Below are 11,639 nucleotides of genomic sequence, written 5' to 3'. Positions count from 1 at the left end.
CAACAATACATAAAAAGAATACATTGTGACCAAATGGGGCTCACGGTAGAAATGTAAAGTGGGTTCAGCTTTTGAAAATTAGTCAATGTAATTAATCATTAAAAGACTAAAAATGTAAAGAAAAAAACCACTATGATTGTGGTAACCAACATACAAGAGACTCTGAAATCCCTACCTCCTTGTATTCTGTCAAGGGGCCCCCTTCTACTTATACCAGGATTAGTCTGTGTTACCTATAGAATAAGTCATTTCCTGAAAAAGAAAAAAATTACCTCTAGAAAAAGACTAATGAACGACAAAAATAATTATGCAGAGTTAAATAAAGCCATATACACAAGAGCACATATTAAAGTGTTACCTGTAGACGTATATTTTTCCATATAAAATCCTAGGAAATAAAATCTGCATTGACAGAAAGATGGGTGGTTGCCTAGGAATGGGTAAGGAGGAGAGGGATTGGAGGGCAAATCAGAAAACTTTGCTTTCACAGGTGCAAACATGTTATCAAAACTAACCGAAATGTATACTATAAATAAGTACAGTTTATTGCAGAAAATGTAGGTTGCTGACAGTGACAGTAGCCGTAAGAGACACAAATACGGGAATCCTGAGAATTTCCATAAGCCTTCATACCGAAGCCACAGTGATGGAAACATGTGGATGTACCTTTACAAGAGTCACATTCCCTACAGTTTGCTCCCAATTCCCTATTAATCAGTGTCCCCATACCAATCAGGATTCCTACCTAGTCTTTTTAGGGGACAGGGACATCTTCCTACTAATAGATTTCAGGGCCATTCGCAGGTCTCAAGGGGCCAAGTTCTCCTCAAGAAAATATGGGAACATGAAACATCCCTCTGGAACAAGGGAATCAATTCAAACTGCTCCCAGAACACCAAAGACTGTCACAACAACTGCCCACTACTCGGGGTGACCTTGATCACACAAATAATCTTGGAATACAGGCCAAAATATTAGACCCACCAAGAGCAGTATTCTTTCATAGACAGCCTTGAGCAGTGATGCAAGTTAGACTAAAACTAAAACGAGAGCTGTTCTTTGCCATTCTGCTACCACCACTGAGACGCAACATTTGGAGTTCTCACAAAACCTGTTCCTCCCTTCATGCCGGCAGAGCCCAATCCTGTTCTCAGTACAACCCACAGAATGAACAGAGTCCCCAAGACTAAAGGTAGTTGGAAAACTAAGGTATTGCTTGCAAAAACAGAACAGTGTGAGGCAGGCAATTCCCAAAGTAGGTGACTTGGAGACTGGATAAATCCATCGTTAAGTGCAAAATGGGACTAACAAAGTCCATGAAAAATGGAAACCCTCTCTGCAAACAGCCAGCAGAACAAAGCTTGCAAGCTTATGGCCAAAACTGAGTCATGTCCTTGCTTAAACCAGCTGATGGAGGCAAAGGCAGGAAGGAGTGAGGATTTTTAATGGGCTCTACTACTGATGATTCCCTCTAGGAAAGGGAGGAGCAGCAGAGATCTGCCTATTAGAGCACGTCGGGGTGACTTGTGCAATGTGGGACTCTGCCCTTCCATACATGGCTGGCTTTTCTTCAGAGACACTGGTGGCCACAGAATTCTGGCAAAGGTCCTGGGCATGTTATAAAGTACAACACTGCACCAGAAAGCTTCTGACTCAACCTCCCCAGGGTGGATGTTTAAACGTATGAGGTTCAACTTCCAGCTGATGGCTACTCACGGAAGGCTAATCTCAGAGCTTCTCTTTAGTGTCAGTTGCTATGCTGCACAAGGGAACGGTATACTCCCTACTATACTAAGGCCTTTCTCCAGTGTGAACTTTCCAATGTCGGATGAGGGAAGCTCTTTGCCTGAAGGCCTTCCCGCACTCACTGCACTTATATGGCCTTTCTCCAGTGTGAATTCTATGATGCTGAACAAGTACATGTTTGTGGCTAAAGGCTTTTCCACAGTCGCTGCACACATAGGGCTTTTCACCATTGTGAACTCTCTGGTGCGCAATAAGGTCAGAGCTCTGGCTAAAGAACTTCCCGCAGGCAATGCACTCATAGGGCCTTGCCCCAGTATGGACGCTCCAGTGTTTAATGAGTCTGTATTTGTGACCAAAGTATTTCCCACATTCGCTGCACTCGTAAGGCCTTTCTCCAGTGTGTATGCTCTCATGCTGAACAAGTGTGGATTTGTGGCTGTAGGCTTTCCCACACTCGCTGCACTTGTAAGGCCTTGCTCCAGTGTGGACTCTCTGGTGTACAATAAGGTTGGAGCTATGATTGAAAACTTTCCCACATATGCCACACTCATATGGCATTTCTCCAGTGTGGATTCTCTGGTGCTGAGCAAGTATGGGTTTGCGGCTGAAGGTTTTCCCACATTCGCTGCACTCATAAGGCCTTTCTCCAGTGTGGACTCTCTGATGCTGGACAAGTGAGTCTTTGCGGCTGAAGACCTTCCCACATTCGCTGCACTCGTAATGCCTTTGTCCACTGTGAAAGGCCTCCACACATTTGGCGTTACCGTTTGGCTTCCAATTGCTATGAGGGGCACGGTGCTGGAAAATGCTTGAGCTAGTTGGGAAGTCCTTATAACCCTTCCCGGTCATAAAAGGCATCTCCAATGGTTCGACAGGGCAGCTGTTCACAAGCAAGGTGCCGCCCTCGTTCCCTCTGAAGGGTTCCCCTCCACTGTGCTGCTTCTGGTGCTGAAGGTTTGCACTGAACCAGAACTGTTTCCCACATGCCCCACATGTGTATGATTTCTGCCCAGGGTGTGTTCCCTGGGGCTCAGCCAAGTGCAAAATGTCTTTCAAGAGTGGGCCACAAGTCTCACAGGGGTGGGCCTTCTGGGTAGAAGGGACTGCCTTGGGAGTCCTGACCTGTGACACACCCACAGAAATGTTCTGCTCAAAAGCTGTCTCCTCGTCCTCCGTTCCATGCCAAGAACCTGAAAGCAGACAAATGCTGGTGAAGTGCAAACGGACACTGATGGGAAGGGCAGCCTCATTACAAATGTGTGTCTAACAGAAATAAGATCAAGGTCATAGGACTGCTGTCAGAACAAGAGGCCCAAGCTCCAGACGAATAAAGAGCTGCTAACCAGCAGTTAGTATATCTAAAGATCATAGGATGGAAGAGGCCTTGGCTGGGACAGAACACAAATGTAGGGTACAAGCCAGGAAGAGCATTTCAGGGTTTCAGCGAGGCTTTGGCTGCTGGGGACAGTGAGAGCTGTGTAGAAGGTATGTCTACTGAATAGCTACCACTGAACACCTGATATTTAAGGACTATTTGGCGTACGTGCACATCTCATAACCACTAAGTATAGGCCAACGTTGGGGAGCAGTGCAGAGGAACAGGTGACATATGGAGACAGAGGTGGCAAACAGACAGAGGTCAAAGTTCAGAGCATAAGACAAGTGTGTACGTGGGAAACCAAAGACAGAAAGAAACAAATGTGGGAAGAGAGGGTAGGGAATGACCAGAACCCAGCCCTGACACCACATCCTTCCCCGCTCCCACTCCCCAGGGCCACACGCACCCTGAGCCTCTCTGGTCCTGGCTGGAGTAACGTCTGCCCAGTCAGATACCCAGGGCTTGCCGCCCAGCTCCAGTGAGGCAACCCCGAGGGACATGGAAGATTCATATCCTAAGAAGAAGATGAGACAGGTAAATGGCCAGCACTGGTCTGGGTAATCCACCACTCAGAGAAGAAAACTAAATATTATAAAAATAACCTCAAAGTAGGGTCTTACTAAGAACAGCTCAATGGGCTCGGCTAGTAGTGACCACACTGGTCCCTGCAGTTCCTGGCCCAGGCAGGCTACTGGAAACATCAGCTAGAGGAAGCAGGTAGAAACTGGAACACAGGGGTGCTTGGATCTGGAGAGGGGTACTCAGTCAGAGAGAGGACAATCTCTGATACAGGAAGAGCTAGACGCCCTTGGGGAACAGGGGAGCGGCAGAGACCAGTCCAGAACACTGGGGTGGTGTGGGGGGCCTTACCCAGTGAGGCCGTAAGTGCCAAGTTCTCCAGCATCACATCGCGGTACAGGAGCCTCTGAGCCTCATCAAGGAGCCCCCACTCCTCCCGGGAGAAGTACACGGCCACGTCCTCAAAGTTCACCTGCCCCTGCCACAATGGCGAGAGCCAAGTCCATGAGCAGCCTCTCTCCCGAGGACACGCATCTAGGCCCCCACAGATCTCCCCCCAAGTTCCTTCCTACCTAATTCCTCAACTCAGAGGAAGTAACGGGGACTGGGTGCCAAAGGTGCCTGCTCTCTCCTAAAGTCCCTTTGATTACCGTGTCCACCCAGGGCAGCGACAGGCAGGTGGTCAGAGAGGCACCATTGAGGCTCTGGGCCTGGTCTGTGGAGCTGCAGTCCCCTCCCCCACCTCCCGCCGGCTAGTTCTCCTGCGGCTGCTACCATCATGCTACCGGACAACCAAAGCTGGACTCACCTTTGTCCTCTAAGTCCCCAGTACCAGGGCCCAGGAGCCAGCGGTTCACACTCCTTTCCACATGCACATTATTCATAGGGTCTCTCGCAACTCTGGCCCCCCCACCCAAACACTGGCCTCCACCATGACCTCCCTGGCTCGCTAACCACACTGTTGTGCATATTCCTCCTCTCAAGCCCACCTACACACCCGCTTCTATTTCTTAGATGTCTCCATCCTAACGCCCTCCACCGAAGTCCAGTCCTGTCTTCAGCAGCTCACCTGACACCTCCACTCAGTGTTCTCTGGCACACGTTAAGACTCGTCACCAGGCCACAAATAAAATCCTGAAATCTGATCTGAGTTACGTCTATCACTGACATGCCCATCTTGGCTGATGGAACATCTACCCTTCCAGGTGATAAGACCTAAAGCCTCAGGGTTCTCTTTCTCACTTCAAAAAAATCTGATCCAATACTTCTCCCATCTACACAGCTCCCCTGTGGCCCATCCATTACTACCACTCACCTAGAATGCTGAAGCGCCCTCCTCCCTGGTCTCCTCGTGGCTGCCACAGCTCCCTGTACCCTCACCACACACAGTCTGTTCTCCACCTGGCATCCAGAGGGGGCCTGCTAAAACCCGGATCAGATCACCTCCCTCCTCTGCTCCTACCCCACGGCTACACAACCCTCAGAACGGAGGCCCAGCCTGTCAGCGGGCCATCTCAGACCGGACTCCTGCCCACCTGCTCCTGATTCCTACTGCACGTGGTGGAGACCTGCAGTTTCTTGAAACCTTTCATCTCAGTCTCTCCTCCCTGTTGGTTTCCGGTACCTGGAACAATGTTCTAACAGTCACCCAATATAGGAACCCTCCCGTATAACCCCTGGCCTGGACCTATAACTCTGGGCTGAGGATTTCTCCAGGGTCCTCAGACTCATGCGCTGGGGCAGTGTAAGCAAAGTGTCGTAGAACACCACAATCCTGGAGACCATGTGGATGGGGTGGGATCGAGAGCACAGACACCCTTCCCTCACCTGCACAGGGTCCATAATTACTTCTGAGTTCGTGGGAACCTGTGGGAAGAGGAGGCTGTGAGAGACAAGAAACCACGAAGGAGCCCCAAAAGCTCCCGGCTCCCTCCTACTCCTGCCCCAACACAAAGACCTGGGGCTGACTGTCCACCCTCTGTGCCTCAGTCTTTAGGGCCACCTAACAGCTGTGTAAACTCGGACTAGGTCTGTCTGTCTGTGCCTCACTGTCCTCATCATCTCCTGACCTCCACCCCAAGTTTGTTCCATAATCAGTCTATGAAATACTTTGAAAACCTTCAGATCGCGTCCCTCCTGTTAGAACCTTCCATGGCTCCCGGGGCGCTCAGAATGAAGGCACAGCCCCTCTGAATGTCGCTGCAAGTGTAACTCCTCACACTCCCTGACCCTTTCACAAACCAACGGCCCCAGGTATCCCGCAGCCTCCGGCTGTCGCTCCTCCGAGCCTTCGCACATGCTGGGCCCTCCCTGCATCGTCCTTCAACACCCCACACACCCGCTGTCAGAAACGGGACCCAACCGCCCCTGCTGTCTGGACACAGGGGCCTAACCTGCAGGGACCTGAAGCAGCCCTCATTCGAGCTCGGGTTCAGAAAGGGAAGTCGGGGGAGGGCCCGAGAGCGCAGCACCCACCTGCGCCTCGTCCGTCAGTGGGGCCGCCTCCACCCGAACCTGCGGACCCGAGAAGGCGCAGGGAGAGGAGAGGGTCATTAACGATCGGCGGGTGCGAGGACGCGACCCTCAGGCCCGCCTCAGCTCAGGGGAGACACCGCCTCCTCCAGTGTTTCCCCTCTCGTGTCACCTCTCTGCGAGATGGACCAACCTGGTGGGTTAATCCAAAAGCAAACAAAATGTCCGCTCTGGAAGGGAACGGAAGTCCCACCCTGACGTCTCCCGCACCAACGGAAACGCCACTTTCCCAGGCATTCATTGGTCCGGCACCACGGAGGCTCCTGGGTAACGTAGTTTCAGTTTCGGCAGCGGCTACCCTGGAAAGGAGCATCCGCGCCACCTCCAAAGCAACGGCCTCCATAGAGCTGGTGGCGCCTAGAAATTGCGTCATCTTGAGGCCTGGTCAGAGCTTCGCTTTCCCTTAAAGGAGCCGTTACCATATTTCCCATCAGTGTAGTCTGCCGCACATGTTTGGAGATATTTTCTTTAGGCATAGAATGCTCACCCAAAACTCAGATGGACACCTTGTATGCTAATGTCACTCATATTTTTAGAGCTGGAAGCTAACACTTGTAGCCTGCAGTTCTAGAGTTAGTTTTGTGAGACCCAGCATTTTGGGTCAGAAACAAGAGAAGGAAAGACTCCAGACAGGGCCAGGATGTGCAACAGGCAGAGGGATATTGGGCGCCGCTGAAGCACGCGGGCAATATTTGTGTCTCTGGTTGCCTCAGAAATCATTCCTCCTGCCTGTATAATCAGTGATTGTATCGAACACAGGTCTAATAGTTTTTTTTTTTTTTTTTTTACAAGATATTTCTTACTCTGTATACAGAGATGTATTCAATTCCATTTTGGTATCTTACAAATGTCTGAGAGAAAGGTGATTTAGCAAATGTCATTGGCAGTTAGTAGGGCAAGAAGAACAGCTTCTGTGCGTAGGAATTAGCCACAGAACTAAATTTGTATAGGGGCACCTGGGTGGCTCAATCAGTTAAGCCTCCGTCTGACTTCAGCTCAGGTCATGATCTCACGGTTTGTGAGTTCGAGCCCTGCTTAGGGCTCTGTGCTGACAGCTCAGAGCCTGGAGCTTGCTTCGGATTCTGTGTCTCCCCCTCTCTGTGCCCCTCCCTTGCTCACATTCTGTGTCTCTCTGTGTCTCAATAATAAATAAATGTTAAATTTGGATACACAGTAAAAAAATGTCGTTTAAGTGAGTGTGACATAAGAATATTTGAGGCCCAAAGTGATTCATGTAATGGAAAACAAACCCACAGGCAATAAATTTCTAAACAAAATATTCAAGTCCAAAAAAGCTTGATCTCAGATGAAAGGTCTGCAATGAGAGAAGGAACAAGGATCGAGAGAGATGTGCATCTTTTTTTTTTTTTAATTTTTTTTTCAACGCTTTTTATTTATTTTTGGGACAGAGAGAGACAGAGCATGAACGGGGGAGGGGCAGAGAGAGAGGGAGACACAGAATCGGAAACAGGCTCCAGGCCCTGAGCCATCAACCCAGAGCCCGACGCGGGGCTCGAACTCACGGACCGCGAGATCGTGACCTGGCTGAAGTCGGACGCTTTACCGACTGCGCCACCCAGGCGCCCCTAGATGTGCATCTTTTGATTAAAACAAATGTTCAGGGGCGCCTGCGTGGCTCAGTCGGTTAAGCGGTCCACTTGGGCTCAGGTCATGATCTCGCGGTCCATGAGTTCGAGCCCCGCGTCAGGCTCTGTGCTGATGGCTCGGAGCCTGGAGCCTGTTTCGGATTCTGTGTCTCCCTGTCTCTGACCCTCCCCTGTTCATGCTCTGTCTCTCCCTGTCTCAAAAATAAAAATAAAACGTTAAAAAAATAAAACAAAAATAAAACAAATGTTTATTATCTATGCAAAATGTGAACATATCCCCCTGTGGAGTTAAATGATGGAATTCCCATGCATTCCTCCAGATACTCACTGAGAGAAAGCTATTTGCTTAATGTTCTAAATCCCTTATATTTCTAAATGGGAAGAAAATGCATTTGTAATTCTGTTAACTTTAAAAATAGAAGCTGCCAGTTATTTTACCAGCAAAAGATGGGTTGATTTGGGAAAAGAGAATTCCAATCCAGGACAAATAAGCTGCAGTAAAACTGTAGGTGAGTCTGGGGAACGAAGGAGAGACACAATTTCACGGGGCAAAAAGAGGAAAGTTGGGAAGGCTGTTATGAACTACAAGTCCATTGGGGTAAACTGGGATTAATAGTGTGGTACCTTTATTGGCTGAGCTGTTGCCTGAGGGGATGAGAAAAGTATCTCTACCTTTAGTTGGAGTAGTAGAGTATCAATATGCAAGGTCTAGTCCAGGTAAGGTCAAGTCCATCTCTTCCTTTTGGGTCTGCAATTGACTACAAGTGAGAGAGAGAGTGAGCGCTCCCCCTGTGGAAACCTCTTGACTCCTTTTAGTGAGGTTTCCCATTAACTAATTTTCACAACTCAAATGTATTAATGTATCAAATAGATATTTGTGATTTTTAGCTTAAATATGATAAGTAGGATCAGAGCATATATTTTTTCGGGCTAGAAGAGGAAAAATTTGGAATATAACTTGTTGACCAAGAAAGAAGTCACTGACAATGAAAAACAACAGAGTCTTATTTGGCAATTAGAATTGCAATTCAGGAGACACAGATTCAGGTAGAAACGTGGATAGTGTTCTGAGGAAGACAAGGAAGTGGGCAGAGTTATAGAGAAAAGTTCAAGAGGAGGCACCTGGTGGCTCAGTCAGTTAAGCATCCCACTTGAGCTCAGGTCATGATCTCATGGTTTTTGAACTCGAGACCCATATTGGGCTCTGCACTGACAGCTCAGAACCTGGAGCCTGCTTGGATTCTGTGTCTCCCTCTCTCTCTGTCTCTCTCAACAATAAATCAATATTTAAAAAACAAAAAAAGATAAAAGTTCAAGAGTATAGTTCCCATTTTCCTCCTGCATATCTTATGTCCCAGTGATTGGCTTTGCTGCGCATCAGGTAAACAGATTTGGATTCGGTCCCACCCCAAAGTCCTGCCCAGCCTACCTGAGGTCCACCGGGACATGTAGCCTATGTTCTCTGCTGTACTGCTCTCCTTGAGGGGAGCGGAGACCTCTTTCTCCTTTTCAAAGTAAACAAAACATTGACAGCTTTCAGGAATGGGACTGTAGATTTCACCCAGAAGGAGTAGCAGCTGTTGAGTCCTACTGACTATATCCCCGAGTCCGCTAAAGTTATTCAAACTATCCAATCCAAGCTTTGCTCAGTGTACCTACTGAGCAAAGTAGGTACTTTGGCTTGTCCTTCCCATGAGAACCCCAGTAAAGACTCTGGGCCATCTTTCACCTCTCCTTCTCTGCCTTCTGATCCACCCTGGTGCTTCTCCATGTGGCCCTACATTGCGTGGCATGCCTCTTGTTTCTAAGGATTGGAGTGATGGCTTCTTCCTTTCTGAAAATAATTTGTGTCTGTATGTCTTACCACAGCTAATTAGAACTAATCCCAGTTATGTTTGGAGACAGTAGATAATCATTTTACCTAAACTAAATGATTAAATTGCCTGTTCTGTCCTCATTGATCCAGTGATCAAATTCCACATCCTTGTGTGGCTGTTTCAGGCTGTTGAGATCATCCATTTGTTTATTCCTGTGACAAAATTAAACTATCTACATAGCCTTTTCTCTTTCTTTACTTTAAAAACTGCTATACATTCAGTTGAGTGTTAATAAGAGATGTACAAATTGTGCTTTTTCTTTTCTTTTATTTTTTTAGGGAGCAGGGAGAGGGGCAGAGGGGGAGACAATCTTAAGCACACTCCATGTTGAGTGGGAGCTTGATGTGGGGCTCGATCCCATGACCTTGGGATCATCACCTGAGCCAAAATCAAGAGTTGGACAGTCAACCCTCAACAGACTGAGCTACCCAGGTGCCCTTCATGCTTTCTTTTTTAAGTTTATTTATTTATTTTTGAGACAGAGAGAGTGTGTGTGTGTGAGAGAGCCACGGAGGGGCAGAGAAAGAGGGAGAATCCCAAGCAGGCTCCATGCTGTTAACACAGAACCCAACGTGGGGTTTGATCTCACAAACCATGAGATCATGACCTGAGCCAAGACCAAGAGTTGGATGCTTCATGGACTGAGTCACCCAGGAGCCCCGTATCTTTTCTTTCATAAAGACCACACCTATAAAACTATCACCCAATGTAAAACAGAATATATAATGTTTCTTAGGCATTCCTTGTCCCTTGCTCCCTTTACATGACCCTGAGGCTCCCTAGAGTTCATCTGACATTTTGATTATCATGCTATTGATATCTTTATAGTTTACCACTTATGTATATTTCCCTAAATGATAGTCTAGAGTCACATGCCACATTGTGGCCTGATTTAATAACTAATGCCACTTGAGTCTCTATCATTTCCTGTTCTCAACTCCGATAGTGACACTAAATTCCTTTCCAGAATCACCTAACACTTAACACCTACTTCCAGAAAGTCACAGGAAGGAGAGAATGCTTCATCATCTTTTGTTCTCACGAGTGATTCCAAGGCAGTGATGGATTTAGTCACTGCTCAGCCCACAGATGATAGGGACAGGAGAAGAATTGGGGAAATGAAGACTGGGTCCAAAGAAATGGAACCAGCGGTGAGGGAGGTGCCGGGAGTCCACATACTAAACTGGTGGTGTTTCTTTTACCAGTGCTGCCTGGTGTCAGTAATAGTTCAGCATCCTTCCTACCCGCAGGGAGTTTGCTTTGTCTGTGGAAATGAAAGGGCAGTGGGAACACGGAATAGAAAGGGATGAAGGGGAGAAATCTGGGAGTGAGAGGAGTGTTGGCTTATGGGTTTGAAGCCTATTGTCCCACTTGAACACCAATGTTGGGCCCTTAAAAAGGGAAAGGGCGGGCACCTGGGTGGCTCAGTAGGTTAGGCATCCGGCTTCAGCGTAGGTCATGGTCTCCTGGTTGGTGAGTTCCAGCCCCACATCAAGCTCATGCTGTCAGCTTGTCAGCACAGAGCCCGCTTCGGATGCTGTGTCCCCGCCCCCCCCGCCCCTCCCCTGCTAATGCTCTCTCTCTCAATAAATAAAATTTTAAAAACATTACAAAGGTGGGGGGGAGACACACAGATGTGTGGGGTGAGGCAGGAAGGTGAACACCTGGGATCCCCGACTACCTCCCCACCTACGTTCAGAACTAAGCCATTTCTCCTCACACAACAGGGGTTGCTTCACCATCGCTGTCTTTGATATCGGGCATCCCCTTGGCAAGGGAAGTCTGGTAATGTACCATTGGTTCATTCCGAGGAAACCGCTTTACTGTGAGAGTCGCTTTCAGTCCTTCACGAGGAGGAACGCCTGTGGCAGCAGATGCTCGGGGAAACTGAAATCCAGGCCCAGCTACGCTCCTCTGTTGGAGAGTCTGGGACAGTTCTTGACCCAGATTTCTCCAGCCAGCTCTCTGGGCCTTGGCCGC

General features: G+C 48.3%; 1 protein-coding gene across 2 annotated transcripts; it reads right to left on the bottom strand.

Annotated features, from left to right (window-relative positions):
* Positions 1-520: 520 nt before the first annotated feature.
* ZNF772 (zinc finger protein 772) lies at positions 521-6,324 on the bottom strand. Of its 2 annotated transcripts, none has more exons than XM_047094306.1 (5): positions 6,119-6,324; positions 5,471-5,509; positions 3,995-4,121; positions 3,531-3,638; positions 521-2,936 (listed from the first exon to the last, which is right to left on the bottom strand). In XM_047094306.1, the coding sequence occupies exons 1-5, from the start codon at positions 6,194-6,196 to the stop codon at positions 1,792-1,794; spliced, it is 1,497 nt and encodes a 498-aa protein (XP_046950262.1). In that variant the 5' UTR covers positions 6,197-6,324; the 3' UTR covers positions 521-1,791. The 2 variants fall into 2 exon arrangements, with proteins under 2 accessions (XP_046950262.1, XP_046950263.1); XM_047094307.1 differs by having other exon boundaries at positions 3,995-4,115.
* Between the last annotated feature and the right edge of the window lie 5,315 nt (positions 6,325-11,639).

Source organism: Lynx rufus, unplaced genomic scaffold, assembly GCF_022079265.1.
Source record: "Lynx rufus isolate CCGP_SWC_20201006 ecotype Redwood Valley unplaced genomic scaffold, mLynRuf1.p SCAF_39, whole genome shotgun sequence".
Classification (NCBI taxonomy): Eukaryota; Metazoa; Chordata; class Mammalia; order Carnivora; family Felidae; genus Lynx; species Lynx rufus.
The sequence above is the reverse complement of the archived record's forward strand: the minus strand, read 5'-3'. Positions and strand labels throughout refer to the sequence as shown.

What these genes read in the sequence shown, in the direction of transcription:
- ZNF772 (XM_047094306.1), bottom strand. Translation starts at nt 6,196, where the DNA reads ATGACCCTCTCCTCTCCCTGCGCCTTCTCGGGTCCGCAGGTTCGGGTG. An exon ending in GGCACTTACGGCCTCACTGG is followed by an intron (nt 3,639 to 3,994) that starts GTAAGGCCCCCC and finishes TCTTCTTCTTAG; the next exon opens with GATATGAATCTTCCATGTCC. An exon ending in CAGGACCAGAGAGGCTCAGG is followed by an intron (nt 2,937 to 3,530) that starts GTGCGTGTGGCC and finishes GTCTGCTTTCAG; the next exon opens with GTTCTTGGCATGGAACGGAG.